At 31.1% G+C, this 19,827-nt stretch overlaps 1 protein-coding gene across 28 annotated transcripts in view; it reads right to left on the bottom strand.

Annotated features, from left to right (window-relative positions):
• LOC130678154 (collagen alpha chain CG42342-like) overlaps positions 1-19,827 on the bottom strand; it is a 172,546-nt gene that overhangs the window by 19,437 nt on the left and 133,282 nt on the right. For 9 of the 28 annotated variants that reach the window (XM_057485157.1, XM_057485159.1, XM_057485163.1 and 6 more), the window contains exons 3-13: positions 19,760-19,795; positions 19,453-19,488; positions 13,884-13,919; positions 12,228-12,368; positions 11,838-11,912; positions 10,401-10,454; positions 8,435-8,614; positions 8,270-8,332; positions 8,095-8,139; positions 5,990-6,095; positions 4,981-5,069 (exon numbers count right to left, since the gene is read on the bottom strand). In XM_057485157.1, the coding sequence (XP_057341140.1) occupies positions 4,981-5,069; positions 5,990-6,095; positions 8,095-8,139; positions 8,270-8,332; positions 8,435-8,614; positions 10,401-10,454; positions 11,838-11,912; positions 12,228-12,368; positions 13,884-13,919; positions 19,453-19,488; positions 19,760-19,795 (861 nt within the window). Of the gene's footprint in view, positions 1-4,980; positions 5,070-5,989; positions 6,096-8,094; positions 8,140-8,269; positions 8,333-8,434; positions 8,615-10,400; positions 10,455-11,837; positions 11,926-12,227; positions 12,369-13,883; positions 13,920-19,452; positions 19,489-19,759; positions 19,796-19,827 lie in introns of all 28 variants that reach the window. The other 19 variants (XM_057485169.1, XM_057485166.1, XM_057485167.1 and 16 more) reach the window with 19 other exon arrangements.

The raw sequence follows: 19,827 nt of genomic DNA, 5'->3' as shown, positions 1-19,827 counted from the left end.
GACAATTAATACGTTACTATTAACTACAGCAGGTAATAATACTTACGTTAAACACAATTACAATACACATACTATTCATTAATTATTGGGCATTGTGGTCACATTTAGCGTCTACTTATTAGTAGTTTTATTATTTTATTAATTATAAATTTAGTTTTTTTGTGAGTACCAATGGTGTCATGGTGACGGTAAATATAAATTAGATCCAGAAAGAGTCTCAGTAATAGAACACTTTGAACAAATTTTGACTAATGATGCCATTGCTGGCAAAATTAAATTCTGATACTTTCTGGTATTAATTAAAGACCAGGACTCCATTTTATGTTACTTTTGGCCATGAAAACGATTGAAATTGTGATACTTTTATACATAAGGTACTCGCGGGTAATACGGCCGGTCGGGCAATAAGGCCTAAGTGACAGAAATGATATTTAAAATAACCGCCTCCGCTAAAGGCTACTCTAGTAAAAGGGTCTTGCATAGAGATGTTACGACAAGTTTATAGAGTCCCGACACCACGTTCCCTGTCTTCTATATTTCATCGTCTGTCATATGTTGTCGTAGCGCAGAAGAAATTATTAAAAACAATCTAGTCTTCTGACTCTTAAGAAGGATACTGATAGTTCTAAGTGCTGTTGAGCAAAGCAATCTATTCTTTTGACTCTTAAAAAGTATTGTTGCTAAATTTAAGTTATGATTTATCTCTAATACCAATTTTATTAAATATAATTAAACTATTCCAGTTTATTTAACCCGTAGGCCTTATTACCCTACCGTAGTAAAATAAGGCCTATACGTCTGGTTTTTGTAAAAGCTTAATTTGTTGTTTATTTATAGTAAAAATTACCATTACTTCATTACATTTTATGGCTAATGTATTGAAATTAAGATTAATGATACTTTTCGATAATTAAATGCAACATTTTCGATTCCATTCAAAATCTCCCTTTAACTAGGCCTTATTACCCACCGGTACCTTATGTATATATATCCCTAGCGGATCTGAATTACGGTAAATGACCTATTTCATTGCAAAATACCGTATTTTACTGCGAATTTGCCGCATTTTACGGTAATTTACCGCAATTTGTGGCATTTTTATTGTAACCGTTAAATATTTCATTTTACGATCATGCCGTAGATTTGCAGTAAATCTGCACATTTATGGAGAAATGCCGCAATGTCACCGCAGATTTGCGGTAAAATATCATATTTTACTGTAAATTATATCCGCCTGGGATTATTATTTGCAATTTTAACAAGTCATTTATTCACAGAAAGTATCTTCCAAATTTAATTTTAAAAAGGTTTTTGTCAACACAAAATTTGATATAAATTATTTAAGCACGACCTAATTTATATTTAGTCACCATAAATAATACGATTTCTCTGTGTAGTAGTAAAATAAATAATTAGATAATTATACGCAACATAAAATACATACGTTAGTTACAAAATCCAACAAAATCTTGATAAACGTCGACTTCACAAAGTGTCATTAATAAGCTCGTGAACATATACATCAAACACCATCATCAAAGCTTTGAAACTACATACTACCACTCGTTAACACTCACACGTACATGTTACTGTTACATTAACCGTTTCTTTATTTCTTTTTTTTCAACACTAGCTTTGATAGTGAGACTCTTATTTGCCTGGGGGGGAATGTTCCAAGAGACTTAACTAGTTCATTAGTTGCCGATTGTACTTACGGTTATTTATCCCCTAAGGGTCTGCTGATTACGAAAGAAAAATGTCATTGAAAATTAATATTGTCTATGACTGCTACGCGCTATAGTCTTTTGATCATTGATCGGAAAAATGAATACAGCTGTGACTTAAAAGTCAATGACATTTTTTTTTCTCAAGTCGGATTAATTATTTGAAATATAGATGTCTATATATATTTTAAACTCGCTGCCACCATATTGATATGAAATAAATAAGCGACGATAAGACAAAAAAAAAATAAGACCATGACGGAAAATATATAAGTGTATATATTGTAAAGCCAGTGCATGTTGAATTTATTAGGTGTCAACACAGCAATCGATTTTAAATTCTCAAGCATTTGACGAATGCCAAGTAGGGTTCTCACCCTGTACTATATTTGTTTGTATATAAGGGATGCCTCTTTCAGCTGTTTGCAACACACATGCATGCCATATGTGACGCGCGTCGGTCATGGTGATTTTAAAGGCACGAGCATTTCTCATTCCTCATACAAATATTTTACTTGTAATATATATATACAAGTATGCTATGTCTATTTAACATGCAGCAGTCACATGCAGTCAACTAGGATTTGGATTTATGGAATTTTCAAGCTCGAAATCTAGGGCATAGTTGGGATTTTTGTTTTTAATGGCCGTAATTAATATTAAGATGAGGAATTTAATTTACTTTTTTTTTTTAAATAAGACAAAGTGAGACGATGTTTGGAAAATTCTTGTGAACAATTAGAGCAAAATGGACAAATGATATTTTTATATTTATTCATTTTTGGTTGTGCGAACATCGGAAAAATTTATATGGATTCTTAGGATTTTTTTCGTGAATTTCCATGGGGATTCCGGTTGGATACTCATGAAAATCTATATATATTTAGACATAGGAATTTATGACAGTTAATACAGGTTGTAATGGAAATCCATGGGAATCCATAGAGACTTTTTTCAACTTAAAAGTAATGATTGTATGGATTCCCATGAATTCCGGAATGGACTCTTTAGAATTCCAATGGATTTCTATGAATTTTCATGGATTTTGAAACTGATTTTTATAAATTTCTATAAATTCTCATGGCTTTTTAAAAACTGTCATGGATTCCTATGGGTTTTTGTAGATTTATTCCAAAATCCTCATGGTATTCGGAAAAAATTCCTATGAATTTCCATCGTTTTTTTCCAAAATCCTATAGGTTCTCATAGAAATTTTTATGATGGTATCAAAAGAATTTTTTGTTAAAACATCATGAAATTTGCGATAGTCCGACAATTTTCGACTGTAAGAATTTATTCTGTTTCATATAAAGTATAGTCAGCCCAAATGGGATACTAAGGAAATATTGAAGACAGCAATAAAAAATTCTACATTTTATTACAAGCATATAAAAGGTAAAAGAAATATGTTTTTATGATTTCCCTTAGATCCAATTGTGGCGAAAAAATTTTATTTCGATGTTACACTTTATAGCAATAGTTTTTTATAGATAACTTTTATGTGCAAGAAGTCCACAAAATTATGCCCGATTTGCGGCAATTTTTTTTACATCTCCCGAGTTTATTTCTAAAAAATTTTTCATATGTCCATTTCACTCACTAGGTCGTAAAAATTACCATTGGATGTCTTTGTCTCACATTTTTCGATAAATAAAAATGTTTTGACCTTTACGGAACCCTTACAGAAAAAACTAACCAGCACTAATGAGAAATTAGCGCATGTAGTGCCATTAGTGCGTTTAGTATCATTAATATGAATTTCATAGTAGAGTAGTACCGACTATTCGAATTACTAATGAACACTATTGAAACCTGGTCAGCACTTGTCACTTCGAGTAATATTGTAAGATTCACTAATCAGAATACTAATGATCATTAATAAAATGATATTCATCACAAATTACTTCTAATAGTGCTGCAAGGATCAGTATTTTGAGTACTAATGATCACAAATACAACACTAATTACTTCCAACAATATTGCAAGATTCATTAGCTAGAGTACTAATTAACACTAATAGAACATTATTCAAAACTCATCACTTCTAATAGTGATGCAAGATTCAGTAGTCGAAATACTAACCAATATTAATAGAGCATTGTTTAAAACTAACCATTTCCAATAGTGTTGCAAGATCCATTAGTCGAAGTACTAACGAACACTAATAGAACATTGTTTAAAACTAGGCATTTCCAATAGTGTTGCAAGATCCATTAGTCGAAGTACTAACGAACACTAATAGAACATTGTTTAAAACTAGCCATTTCCAATAGTGTTGCAAGATTTATTAGAACTCCGACTAATGAACATTTATACCACACTCACTACTTCCAATAGTGTTGCAAGATCCATTAGTCGAAGTACTAACGAACACTAATAGAACATTGTTTAAAACTAATTATTTCCAATAGTGTTGCAAGATTTATTAGAACTCCGACTAATGAACACTTATAGGACACTAACCACTTCCAATAGTGTTGCAAGATTCATTAGTACTCCGACTAATGAACATTTATACCACACTCACTACTTCCAATAGTGTTGCAAGATCCATTAGTCGAAGTACTAACGAACACTAATAGAACATTGTTTAAAACTAATTATTTCCAATAGTGTTGCAAGATCCATTAGTCGAAGTACTAACGAACACTAATAGAACATTGTTTAAAACTAACTATTTCCAATAGTGTTGCAAGATTTATTAGAACTCCGACTAATGAACACTTATAGGACACTAACCACTTCCAATAGTGTTGCAAGATCCATTAGTCGAAGTGCTCACGAACGGTAACCGAACATTGTTTAAGACTAACCATCTCCAATAGTGGTACAAAACTCACTAGTCAGAGTACTAATGGTCACTAATGATCTCTAATAAAACACTTATCAACACTAATGAATTTTCAATAGTGTTCATAAGTGTTAGTTAGTTTTTTTCGTAAGGGAATAGTGTGGCCAAAAAAGTTTAAAGAATCTAACAGTTGAATAACTTTTGGTATCGGTCAGGGGTGAGCATATGCAAAGATCTTATGGATTAAGAGGGATGGTTTCCACGTTACTAGGATCTCGAGATGACAGAAAGGATTTCACAGTCTGTAGTCAAACCCTCTGTTGTCCGTCGAGCATAACCGTGCCGGTAGGTGAATAGCAGTTTTGGTAGTGATGATAGGGACAAGGTACAAGGGTATAAGAGGATGTTTTCCCGTAGCTCAAACATGATCCAGTGCTATGGTCGGAGGACCTTGCTGAAGCTTACCCTCTTGCCTTGTTTGCCCCTGGCGCCCTTCTCGCCAGGCGGGCCGGGTGGCCCGATTGGACCCACATCTCCCTTTTCGCCTTGAGCTCCTGTTTCGATTTACATTCACGTATAAAATAATTACTGGGACATTAACATGTCCCATACATGGGACAATTAACTATACTCTATATGATGATTACATAAATTATAAATTGATGACTTCTTAGTATTACTATTTGAAATATTTATCATTCCTTTCTTCATTTTATATTATCCCTTATTGCCGAGTATTATTCGTGACTCGCAATTATTATTAGCGTTAGTAGGATTCCCGTACAAAAGATTCAGGACAAAGAACGTTAAGCCAAATCGATAGGGAGCTATGGAGACGCGATCTGAGTGAGGGTTCTGGTACAAGTTGGGGCAAAAAAATAGCAAAAGAAAAAAAAATTTGAGTTAAATAAAAGACATGGGTAAGAGAAGACATTTTTCTTGGCCGTGGTGAAATATCGGCATTGATCAGGGTACCAAATGAAAAATAAAAGAGTCTACACGCAGAGAATAAAAAGGACAGAATGTTATTGAGGTACATGGTATAAAATGAACAGGAGAAAAGAATAGAAAGAAAAGGAAAGGAATGGAAAGAAATAAAAAAAAGTATTATATATATATATATATATGTATATAAAACTATGAAGGTAGTCCGTCGGGCGCAATCTAAAAGTTACAATTGAACAAAGTTCTAATTGGCGAGAATACGTGAGCGGAGACGAAAGCCACGATAATCGGTATGGGCTTTTGCCAAGCGCGACTACTCTAAACTCAAGACTTTAAGATAACTTTTTTTAGTTACTTAACTTTTTTACTTATTACTTTTAAAAATAATAATTGGCAACGATGGCCTTTTGATACCGTAGTAATAATCGGGTGATTTTTATTTTATAAACGTCATCAAGTATCGAAATGTCATCATTATTATCATTGTATGGATTAGGATGAAGCAGTATGTTGACATATATTCACTTACCAGGTGGTCCCGGTGGACCCGGTGGTCCTTCAAATGTCCCGAGAGGAATCTGCTTGCCGTCCAGTGAAGTTGTCAATCCACGGTCACCCTTGTCGCCTTTGTCACCCTATTGGCAAGACAATAATGCTGGTGAGTACATTTTTCAAATATTGACTTTGCTAGGTCTAAATGGGGTAGTAGAGTTAGTTGATAAGTAGGCAATAGGGGAACGGGAAATGGGCAATGGGGGGAGGAATGATACATCAAGCGTAAAAACACATTTGACTCTGATTTGAGATTGATTGTCAGCAGCCACAAGGGAACATAAATCCCAAAACACCATCACCATCTAACAACGGCATCAACAAAATTTAGGAACCCAGATGTCGGAGTGCGAAAAGACATTTACGCAAAAGCGAATTCTCCTGTTGTATATTAAGAGCAAGCGACACTGTAATTTAGTTTCGTTAGTTAAGTTAACTTACTTTGTTACTACTATTATTATTGTAATTATTATAATCTTGATTATAACATGAGCGATATTGAAGGAAGCATGGAACCAACACCACGGGAATAAATTACTACAAGAGAGGGTAAAATGAAATTGACGAGATAATTATTTTAGGCTCTTTTATGATTTTATCGATTCTCAAATTTAACTATTATCTAAATTTTAATTTTATACTTCAAAAACTCGCACGTAAAAAAAGGTGTAGTTGAATTTACCACAATCGGGGATTGTATATAAGATCGCTACATATTTAGTAATGACTACTAGCTTATTGTAGTACACAAACTGTAGTACATCTACTACTGTCGTTGGTTAAAACAACTCCTTAGTAAATGACAGCTGTAATTTTTACTACTCCTCATTATAATTTCAATAAGTATTTAATTTTTGTTGATGTAAAATACAAGCACGTAATTTTGAAGGTTATAATTCACACATTTAGAAGTGTTGGGAGAGGATGGGCAAGGGGAAAAATGGTTAATAGATCTAAAGAAATTGAGGAAGGAGAGGGGGGGGGGATATGTAGAAATGGAGCAGCGAAAACGGAGATCAGGGAGTGAGTTAGAGAGGAGGAATGTTAGATGCAGGAGTTTTTTCTTTTGAAAATTTCTTTTTCTCTTTTGGATCCTGGGAGTGGAAGGATGTGTGAGGCGGAATTGTAATGGAATGTAGTGGAATGTAATAGAATGAAGTAGGTTTAAGGAATGAAAATGTAAGGCGGTAGCTGTAAGTTTTTATTTTTTATGTAAGTTTTATTTTTTTCTTTGTTTTATGTTGATTATGTATGTAATTATGGGACGGAAGTCCGGTTTGTAACCCGAAAGAGAAAATGAAGGACCAATAGAAAAAAAAAATTCACACATTTAAAGATGTAGTAATCATAACTACAATTGTGGAGCTAGTACACCCACACAGTGGGGTAAAATAGTTGAAGGTGGCGCTTTTGTTTTCGTTTGTCAGTCATTTTATACCACATTGGAGTAGATTGTACAAATTATGTGATATTATGTACTCCAAAAATAGTAATACCAACTAACTCTTATGAAATTATGTGGCTAAAGAAGCCACAGGATGAGTTTTCCATACTGCATCGTGTAGTTACTTAGTCTACAAATTTTTACCCCAGTCAAATAGTAAATAGAACTACTACAGTAAAAATTAATTTTATACAGTGTCATTCATGCGTCTCTATTTGTTGATACGATGACCACAAACTGTAGTTTAATTGTCAGTAGTTTAGTGTGGAAAATTTAACTCCAGCATTTTTTTACGTGCGGTATCGCTAAATTTAACCCTCAACGGTCACATCGGCACGAATTATGATTGATTTTTTAAAAATATCTCTATAAGTAATGAGTTGTTCGAAAAACTACAAGATACCTTTTTTGTAGAGCTTTAAATTTTCCAGAAAAAAGGTATCTTATAGTTTTTTAAAAAACTCAATAGTTATCGATCCAATGAGGGTTCAAAATTTTTCGGAATCACCGGGACCCCACATGACCGTTAAGGATTAATGGCCTATTTTCTTTAAAGAATCCATTTTACCCTCATCACCGCTGTATATAAATAGAGAGTATCGAACACACCACTAAAGAAAATTTCAACGAGAACTCACACGTCTTCCCGGTAAGCCTCGTGTTCCGTTGCGTCCTGGCATACCCTATACGACAAAAGGAAAAAAGAAGCTATCGAGATAAAAGTTTTTTTTTGAGAATCACGATGTTCTTGAAAGTTGTATGTCTATTTTCTTTTTTTTAAATTTTTTTTTACTAAAAGAGGCAATAGCTCACAGGAATCCCTGGATGTCCTGGTAATCCTGGAAATCCTGAGGGTCCATAATCGCCGGATTTACCCTGTTTCAAGTTATCTAATTGTCATATCTGATTGCACTGATACAAGTCAGAAAAACCTCAATAAGAGGTAGAGTTTGTTAACCAAAGTAAAAAATATCTCACCTTAGGTCCTGGTGTACCAGGCGGCCCAATAGGTCCAGCAGGGCCAACAGGTCCCGCAGGACCACGTTCACCAGGAGGACCTACTTCTCCCGGGATGCCTTGACGTCCATCTTGACCAGCTATTCCTTCAGATCCTTGAGGTCCGGGTGGTCCTGGTGGTCCCGGTTCTCCTGGTTCTCCCTATTCCCCCCAATCAAAGCAAATAAACTTTTAGTTTCTATTTATCTATGCGAGTTATTCAAGATGGTGATTAATCTGGCTATTGTGCATTGTATTCTAGACCACCGCGATCGATAATCTACGGATGGATTATTCAAAAAAAAAAAAAAAAAAAAAAAAGAAAAAAGAAGAAGAAGAAGTGTGCATATTTTATCTAAGCAAATATGTAATCGATCATATAGACAGTGAACTATAATACATAGTGCATACTTCGAAATATTATAAATGTACTCGTTCATGCAGGTTTCAAGTACCAGTCATGCGATTATATATCAGAAATAACCTATTGAAATTGTCATGACATGACGTCTTGTCTATAGATTCTTCAAAGGGTTATTCACCAGGTTTATTCAGCAATTATTTGCACATGCAATATTATGGATCGAGACAAACTAGGCGGAACTAAATTTATGTAATTTTTAAATAATGTACAGAAAAAATATTTTACTTTGATCAATAACTTTTTTTTTATTCAGAACTGAATTCTTGATTCATTTCTTTTTTCTTAATCCGAAAAGATGTTTACTGGCATCAATAATGAAAAAATTATTCGCTTAAGTTTTTTAGTTTTAGTTGAAGAAAATTTATTGTTGAATCAAGAATTGGAATATTTTGAATCGTGATTTTATTCTTTAATTATGAGCGGGATATTTTTGTCCCGAGGATACTATTCTCTTAGTTTGAGACAGCAGGGACTTGATTCAAGACGGTACATTATTTTTTAAAAACACTGGCTTTGGGCGGGATTGAACTCGCGTTCTTTGAGTTAGAAAACTTCTGTTGTCCACTAGGCTGGCATAGTTCCGAAACATTGGAACATAAAATTTGAACTATAAATAATATGAAAACGATATAGAGGTCTATCTATTCTCCATAATTTGGGCAGTTAAGTGGCGGTATTTTGTAACCAAGAAACTGATATTCTTAGATTTAGTTCTTATCTTTCTTAGTTCAAGTCAGTAATACAGTTGAAACAAAAGTTTGAGGTTTCCAAACCAAAAATGTTTTTTTCTTCAGTCTAATAGAATTATACTTGAATCGAGAAATTATTTTTCTCAATTGAAGAAATTTTTACTTGAGTCAAGAATATTAATTTTGAGAAAAAAAATGTTTTCTTGAGTCAAGAGTATCAATTTTGACTCAATAAATTTTTTGTCTTGAGTCAAGAATATCAACTTTGAGAAAAAAAATGTTTTCTCGAGGCAAGAGTATCAACTTTGACTCAATAAATTTTTTTTCTTGAGTCAAGAATGTCAACTTTGAGAAAAAAAATGTTTTCTCGAGGCAAGAGTATCAACTTTGACTCAATAAATTTTTTTTCTTGAGTCAAGAATGTCAATTTTGCGAAAAAAAATTCTTGAATCATGAAAAAATTTATTCAAGTTTTCAATTGTAAGTTTTGTTGCTGAAAAAATTTTCAGTCTTTATTTTTCGAAGAGGGCCATCATGCCCTTTTTCCAACTAATAAATGGACCGTCTTGTCCCCACGCTACCCTATAATTGAATTGATTACGAAGTTATTCAAATAAGTCACCCAATTTGTCTCTCAACTTTATATTAAATTATTTGCGCATGCCATATATTTATATACATATACAACAATGTAGATTGTCAGGATTAGGAAGAACAGAGTTACTTTCTGTCCATGGAGAGGTTTTTGTTAATGTCCACATTAAAATTAGTAAAAGCTCGGTCATCTTCCGCAAGCTTAACAATTCCTTTCGTTTGCATAACTAAACAAACTTACCTTCAATTGTATAATTGTCTGGGCAGATATATTATGTCCGCGTTCTTGGAGTCCCTAAAATAATGTAACGAAACTAAAACCAAATCTACAAGATACAAAACACTAAATTATAAGAAATCAGTCAATAAACAATAATTTTGTCTAATAATATGGGAAATCGTCACGTCCGTTGGAATAGGGATTCATGCGTAATGTACGCAAGCACCGAAAATTAACCCTAGTAGCACATAAAGTTAATGGAGAGGTTAAGATTGAACGAGTATAAGAGCCATTTTTTTTTAACTATAGTAAAGTCTCCAAAAGAACGGGATTTTCTTACACTACTTGGCTATGATGAAGTTCATGACTTTGCACTAACGCGCATGCGCAGTAAAGACTTAATTGTAGAAAAATGGTGGGAGGAAAATTAATCTTCGTAATATGATATGAAATTTTGTTATTTATAAAATCCGCAGGTTAAAAATTTTATTTTTTGTTCTCTTGTTATTTTTAAACTTTTTTAGGCTTTTTATTGGAGGTGTGCAAAGAATTAGAGCATACGATTTACTCATGATGAATTGAATAGTATAATTCAATTTGAAATTCGAAACAATCGAATAATTCGTGTTTTTTCGAAATATTCGTAAATTATCAAATTATTCAGAAACTTACGAATAGTTCGGTTTTCGTTAAATTCGAAAACTTACGAGTACTTCGAATTCTTTGAGTGATTCAAAAACTCAAGAATAAGTCAGTTTTCGAATAATTCGAAAATTTATGAACACTGGATTTTTTGAATTCTTCAAATAATTCAAAAATTTACGAATACTTCGAATTCTTCGAATAATTAAAAGTATTCGTAAGTTTTCAAGTCCTTCGAATAATTTCAAACCTTACAAATAAATCAATTATTGAAAACTTCAAAAACTTGAATTTTTCAAATAATTCGAGAATTTGCGATTACTTTGAATTCTTTGAATAATTGAAAGTATTCGTAAGTTTTCAAGTCCTTCGAATAATTTCAAACCTTCCAAACAAATCGATTTTTGAAAACTTCGAAAATTTGAATTTTTCAAATAATTCGAAAATTTACGAATCCTTTAAATTCTTCGAATAATTTTAAATCTTACAAATAAATCAGTTTTTGAAAACTTCGAAAATTTGAATTTTTCAAATTATTCAATAATTCGAATTATTCATTTCGCGCACTATTCTAGTTTCTTTCCTTCTCTACTATTTTTTTTTCTACAGATCATTACTTAAAGTCCCCGAAACCCAAATTATTATTTTGTCACTTATACCCTTTCAGTTCTAACCTCTCCAAACAATCAAATCTAATCTAATAAAAAAAATATATATGTATCTATAAATATCAACAATTCTACATTAATAATTTGATAATCCACAATAAAGTAAAAAAAAAACAATAAATTTTATTATTGTGCTTTGTAGGGTTACCTTCAATGCGACGATTTCCGCGTATCCAAGTGTCCCACCGCGAAGCGTTGTCACTGACCTCTTTAACCCCAATCCCTGTGCATTGACCCGTAGGGGTAAAGACATTGATTTTATTTATCATGTTTCAAATTCACCTCATTATTTATAATTATTTATTAATAAAGCAGAGTAATCTTCATCTCAAGTTTCGAATAACCCCCAAAATGAATGAAAGGAATGATTTGGGTTTTTAGTTGGATACTTTACTTATGAATGATGATGAAGTAGAAGATTACTTTACTTTTTTTTTATCGACTTGGAATCATTAAGTTTTTTTTTTTTAAATTACAGATGTAATTTATTTGTCATGATAACACGAAATTGAATTAAGAATCGGGTGAATTAGTGTACCGTCTGATACGTTCTTCTGTATAGTAGTATTTTTTTTCTGATAGAGTCCCCATTGTTTATGGTAGCTACCTTTACAGCTGAGAAGACATCAAAGCCGGGGCTTCCTAATTCTCCTTTTTGTCCTTTGTCACCTGGACGACCCTGGAAAATTAATTATGTTCTCATTTAATTTATAGATGAAGCTTATTAGTTTTTTTTATGAAAGACAATATACTGCATAATTAATTTAATAATGATATTAGTTTATATTGAAAATGACCTTCTTTGTGATTGAAAGAGTGATATTAAGAATATTTTTTATAATATAATTCAAGTACATGAAAATAATTAGAGGAGATATATTGTTATTTAGGTGGGATTCAAATAAATTAAGTTTTAATAGTGAGTCGAAATTTATTCGGCTGTAACTCGGGAACTATTGAAGTTATAAAAATTTTTATGAGGATTAAATTTGTAGAAAATTTAATTCTGAATAAATTTTGTACGAATAAAATTTTCTGTAAAGTTAGTATTTAAAAAGTTACGGAGATTTTAAGCTGTAATTGAGAAATTCAAAAAATTAAAATTTTGATCATTATTAAAGTAACTGTTATATGGCCATAACTTTATAAATATTGAGTTTAGGATAACTCTTGTAAGGAACTTATTTGTAGAGAATTAAATTTTGAATAAATTTTGTGTTAATAAAATTTTCTGTGAAGTGAGTATTTAAAAAGTTACGGAGATTTTAAGTTGTAATTGAGAAATTCAAAAAATTAAAATTTTGATCATTATTAAAGTTACTGTTATATGCCTATAACTTTATAAATATTGAGTTTAGAGTAATTTTTAAAAAAACTTATTTGTGGAGAATAAAATTTTGAATAAATTTTGTAAGAATAAAATTTTCTGTAAAGTGAGTATTTGAAAAGTTACGGAGATTTTAAGTTGCAGTCGAGAAATTAAAAAAATTAAAATTTTGATCATTATTAAAGTTACTGTTATATAGCTATAACTTTATAAATATTGAGATTAGGTTCACTCTTGTGAGGAACTTATTTGTAGAGAATTAAATTTTGAATAAATTTTGTTCGAATAAAATTTTCTGTAAAGTGAGTATTTAAAAAGTTACAGAGATTTTAAGTTGTAGTTGAGAAATTCAAAAAATTAAAATTTTGATCATTATCGAAGTTGTCGTCGAATAAATTTTGTTTTTCAATTTTAGCGTTCGATAGGACTAGGTAAGCTTTCTTTTCACTATTCAAAGCATCGATTGAAAAATAAAGTTAAATTTTCTGCGAAGCATTTGCTCCAGAATATTCAGAACAACAGTGACCTGGCTGAGAGTCAATAACTTGGAAACTATTCTTTATATAAAAAAAAAAAAAAAAAAAAAATCGAAGTTACTTATACTTTATAACAGTATTAAATTAGGGCACTTGTCAATTAGTCTATTAATTTTGAACGTAATGATAAAAATTCAATAATAATAATTGTTTTTTATTTTTATCATAACTTTAGAATAGCTCAATATTAATAAATCTTGGGCAATGAAATTTGGTGAAAACTTTAAAAAAGTATTTGTAAGTCGATTGAAATAGTTTAAAACTTTTCACATAAAAATAAAATTTCAAATTTATCAAAATTTAATTTTAAATAAATTATAATGATAATTACCGGATCGCCTTTGGGCCCGTCTAATCCAATTGGACCCTGGAAAAATAAATATATTAATAGAAATATAGCTTATGCTAAAATTATAAGCAAAGCAGATGAAAATGTAGAGTTAAGTGAAGCAAAATGAGACACCATTTTTAACGAAAAAATTTTTATTTTTTTTGTCAACCTTCATATATTTCTGGTAGCATTGTCTTAAGCAAATTACTGGACAAAGTTCTTCAGCAAGTTGCTTACGGAAGATTTGAATAAGATTTAAAGAAGATGGATTTCGTAAGTATTCTTTCTGCAAATTTCATCAAGTCTTGCTTCAGATTTTTCCAGAGATTTTCGTAGATCCGTAGTAAAAGTTTGCAGCAGTTTTTAACCAATATGTCTACTTATATCAATGATAGGTCAGTGTTGCTGTAGAATTGCTTAACCCTTCGTTGGTCGCGCTTCACTACCCGCTTTCGTTGGTCGCGTCGCGGGGAATCGCCGTAATGTTAATTTTCTTACAGTGTTGCCAAATCTATAGACAATTTATGACAGCCATACTAGCTTTCTATATTTCGGTTCCGTATATGTGGCAACGTTGAGAATAAAATTTCACTGTCTATTTTGATCGCGCTCACGGGGAATCGCCGTGATTTGACGTTCATTCGTCATTTCTTATTTAATTCATAATTAACATAAATAATTACAACTTTAGAAACTCTTTTAATATACATATGATAAATAGATCAAAGACGAAATAGCTGAATTGTTGAAAGCTAAAAAAAATAATTTTTTTTTATATTACAAAATAAAGAAAAAAAAAGCGGGGAATCGCTCATAGCGCGACCAACGAAGGGTTAAAAAACTTGCCTTCGACTTGTCGAAGACTGATCATGTTGCTTAAGATTTAAGGTACAAATTTACATAAAACTTCCCTAAGAATGCTACTTAAGGTATATATAATAGTCTCTAGAAAAAGTATTGGCTAAGTTGGTCTCTCCAGTAGTGCGACCATTTTAGAATTTTATCCAAAAACACATTTTCGTGTTTATTAAAATTGAAAATAGCATAATAGTAATGCTTATATAAGAAACAGAAAAAAATTTTCAAATTCTGTGTTAAAATTAAAAATAATTATGTAAAATAAATAAAATATTAGTATTCAGGTCATAGCTGATAGGTAGGGAATAATTATTTCAAAAACTTCTTAAAGTTCTCTTTACCAAAATCAGCTTTTTTGACGATTAGTCATGAAATAATTTGGATAATAAACACAAAAACTGTTTTTTGGTTCAAATTTTGAAACGGTCGTACTATTTGGAGTATCCAATTTACCCCATACTTTTTCTAGAGACTGTAGATAAATATTTTTATTGTAAAAAAGTGGTGTCTCATTTTGTCCCACTCTCTCCTATTATAATAATAATAATAATAATAATAATAATAATAATAGTAATAATAATAATGATAGTATTGGAAATGAATAAATGTAAGTTGGTACAAATGAGTTGAATATAAAAAATGTCGTTATTAAATCGGGAAAAAACGCTTGTAACCATATGACGCACTTTCAATATTGGTAACATGTTGCTGAATGTCGGGTTTGGTATTAGCAAACTTTTTAACGTTAACTTTATAAATTTTTTTTTGCCATGTCGATATTATCCAAGTTTAATTTTATTGGAAATAAAAACATTTGGACCAACTTTCAATGAATCGAAGTATCAGCGAACGTAAATAAGCGTTATGAAGTGATAAAAAAAAAATAAATAAATAAATTAAATGGCTATTGTTACCAAAATTATATTTCACGTGCAGGTAATGATAGCTTTGCAGTTAATAATTTGTTTTATTTCTATCTTCAAATTCTAGGATCTACTATACAATACGAAAGTTGATTGAAAACAAATTCAGTCGCCGAGAAAAATAAAAGTTCATTTTTCGTAATAATTGCAAATTACGTTTTTTACTGCACTAAATTTATTATTACGGGATTTGTAATTTTTTTTGTGACATCAAAGTTTCGTGATCAAAGGACGAGTATAATGATCAATTTAAAGTTTACTCTGCAGAAAAAAGATGATTTTTTTTAACAGTCATCCAGATAATTTAATAATGGTGTACAATTTCTTTTTGTAATGAAAAATAAAATTTATTTATGATTGGGATTTTTTTTATGATCTTTTTCGAAGCGTAATGATTTAGAAATAATTGCAGAAGTTAAATTTGAAAAAAAAAAATTATTTTTATGAAAGATAATAAACTAGTGTCATTATTGTTCCCAAGAAAGAAAAAATTTTGATCTACGGTAGACGGACGGAGATCTGATTCTTACAAAAATTAGATCCGTTTTACTTCTAGCAGATCTACAGAGATCAAGGTAGATCTCATAGTTGCCAGGGCTTTTTTTTCTAAATCTACGAAAATTTATGGAAACTGTCGATCTCCAGCAACTTCTGTAGCCCTAATCAGAAAAATTGACGTTTATCTAATCGATCTTCTGAGATCTACTCCAAATTTTAGATAACCGTTAAGCTATAGCAGATTTACAAAGATCAAAGTGGATCTCATAGTTCCCAGGGCTTTTTTTCAAGAGATCTTCGAAAATTTATGGGAATTTACAGAAATTGTCGGAGATCTCTGTTGACTTGTATAGCTCTGATAAAAAAATTGATATTTCAACTCGTCGATCTGCGTAAATCTGCATAAACCTAGATCTGTAAATATTATTGTGAACTCTTCAAAGATCTGTTGAGATCAATATAGATCTTTAGAAATCATCAAAGGTCTAAAATAATTGACGATCCACCGAAATCATCAGAGATCTGAGATCTATTTCGGATTTAAAATCTACAGAATCTACTGCAGTAGATCTCCAAAGATCTAATTTATTTGTTCCTGGCCTGATACTAATTACTGATATTAATTAATAAATAAACGACCAGGTTTTCGAAAAATTACCCAAAATTTTGAAAGCTCAAAATTTTCTGGTTAAGCCAAAGTTATCCCGTTTACTTTTCAAGTCATAAAAAGATATTTATTTTCCCATTGAAAAATTTAACATTTCAAAATTACAATGAAAATTTACAATAATTAAATAACTCCTATACATTCTACATGAAAAATAACTTTGATGATAAAGAACTGTTGGTTATTTTCGAAATCAATTAAATTCCAGTATCAAAAGATAACTACAAAAACTAATTACAAAGGCTCCAAGTGAAATTACTGCTGAAAATCGAATATTTCGTAAGTAAGCATATTCCTTTTTGAAGGTAACTTTGTTGAGATATAAAATAAAAGGGTATAATTGCTTCAGAAGGTTAATAACGTCTGTTAAATTAATGAAAACACGATTTAATATAACAAAGTTTTGAACGTTAATAAAGTTTAATACCATTGGATTTGCAGATATATCACGATATCAGGAAAGGTAGGATAACGTTTACAAGATTAGCCGAAATTTGATTTCGGTTCGACCGCGAATCTAACGCGAAACGAGGTGACCACTAGTAGTATTAGTTGGAAAGTAGTAAATGGATATAGGAAATACTGGTTAAAATCCATGGAGGGTTGATTTCAACCAAGTTGGCTTACTCACAACACACGAAAAGCTAACGGTTATAGAGCCAGTAACTAGAGATAGTTTGTAAAAGGTACCAGTGGAAAGACACAAATAGAGTGGGAGGACTAAATTCCACGTTGCGTGATTCGGTCGTTTCACTGCTGGTGAAATTGCATTAGTGGCTCGTCCACTGCATGCCAACGTCAAAGCTTGGATTTAAACAACCCCTTTTTTGTTACCCTCATGCTACCACTAAAACGAGGATACATTTACCCATATATATATTTATATATATTGAGAAATTAGGGAAAAATGTTCAACTTAAATTTTTTGGCTAATCAAGTAAAAACCACCGAATTTATCAACCAAAAATTGCTGTAACTTGATAAATAGTGAGTTTGTCACTTTGGATCAGAGGACCGTTTTTGTAGAGCGTTGAATTTACTTGAAAAAAGTAATCTTTGGTTTGTTATGTAAAATGATAATTTGAGAAGCTACACAGTAAAAAAGGATTCGTCGAAATCAACACACACCATGTGTGAAACGAACGTTTTACACTTATTTCTATGTTACTTTAACATGTTGTGAGTGTTAAAAAAGTTACACACGTATACGTTGAAATAAAAATTTTCCAGGAATTCTTTTATGAAGGTCAAGTTTATTTTTAACATATTTTGTGTGTTGATTTGATAGTAACATACAAAAAGTGTTAATTTCGATTAAAATAACATTTTTGTGTGTTAAAAAATCAATCGATTGCGACAGTTCAAACAAGATAAATACTGTGTGTTAAATTGACACACAAAAGTGTTAAAAATTCAACACTCAACAAGAAACTTTTGTTGTTGATAAACTTTAGAAGATAGTGACTTTATTTAGTTAACTTTAGGTATAAAATTTAATTTGTTGAAAAATTAGTTATTTAATAGTAAGAAAATTTATAGGGTATAAAATACGAATTTTTTTTAAATTAAAGTTTTAATTGAAATATTTTTAAAACATATAGAAGGTTCATGAACTAGTAATTGACCATGACCCGGTTGCTGACCTAGTCAACATTACCTCTACTAGCTAAAAAAAATTATAAATAGACCATTCACCCCACACTATAGATGTAAATATACATATATACCCTTACGGGAAAATACTAATGAACACTATTGGAAAACACTAATGAAAAACTAATGGACTAGTATTTTCGCGCACTAAAGCTTTAGTGTCATTAGTTTGTTTAGTGTAATTAGTGCGTTTAGTATCCGTAGTTAGTGTTTTCAGTATTTTTAGCGTCATAAGCGCAATGCACTTATTCCTTAGTATCGATGGTGTAACCCGATAATAAAAATTTGGATCCAATCATATCTACTTGGATTACTATTTGTACTGATTAATTGATGTTTATTAATTTTTTTATCGATGAAAAATTAATGGTCATTAGCGGGGCTCGAACCTGGATCCTTCTGCATATCAGTTGAAGCCTGTACCACTCTGCCAACACCACGGACTCAATAGTTATGATTATTTTGTAGGTCTATATATTTATCACAGAAATCTCAATAATCTTGACAATGCAAATGATACTAATCGCGATGATTGAGCAATTTATAAAATTTCACTGTATTTATATAGAGATTAAATATAAAATTTTAAGGTTAGAGTTTTTTTTATTTGAAACATGATCGATACTGATGTCACTTTCAATAGTGATGTAGACTTACTAATCGGACTACTAATCAACACTATTGTAAGCCTGATCAACACTAATCACTTTCGATAGTGCTATAGACTCACTAATCGGACTACTAATGATCATGAGTAAAAGACTAATCAACACTCATTACTTTCCATAGTGTTGCAAGATTTACTAATCGGACTACTAATGATCACTAGTAAAACACTATTTAACACTAATGAATTTTCATTAGTATTCATTAGTTTTTTCCATAAGGGTATAGTTGAACCAAAAAAAGTAAAAAAGTAGGCATCTATTGAATTTGAATATATATATTTTCGTCCATAAATATTTCTTACCGTCGAACCAGCATCGCCTTTGTCACCTTTGGTACCCTGAAATTCCATTATTTATTGAATTCATTCCTAACTAATTTAAATTATATTATTATTATTATTATTATTATAATTATTGTTAACATCTCAACAAAAACCCATTGTATGAAAATGAACCATAATAACTAAAGATTTGGGAACCGCGGATTAAATACTGACCCATTGTTAATGAATTAAAATTGTAATGGTAAGAAATTAATAGAAAAGTTGTAGATAAGCAGTAAAGCATAAAAAAAAAATTAGAATAACAAAAAAAAAAATAAAACACTACCGGAAAACCATTCTTGCCCGGAGTCCCTGCAACACCCTGGAAAAATTTCGGGTAAATCTAATTAGTTA

Source organism: Microplitis mediator, chromosome 1 (genome assembly GCF_029852145.1).
Source record: "Microplitis mediator isolate UGA2020A chromosome 1, iyMicMedi2.1, whole genome shotgun sequence".
NCBI classification, from domain to species: domain Eukaryota; kingdom Metazoa; phylum Arthropoda; class Insecta; order Hymenoptera; family Braconidae; genus Microplitis; species Microplitis mediator.
The sequence above is the reverse complement of the archived record's forward strand: the minus strand, read 5'-3'. Positions and strand labels throughout refer to the sequence as shown.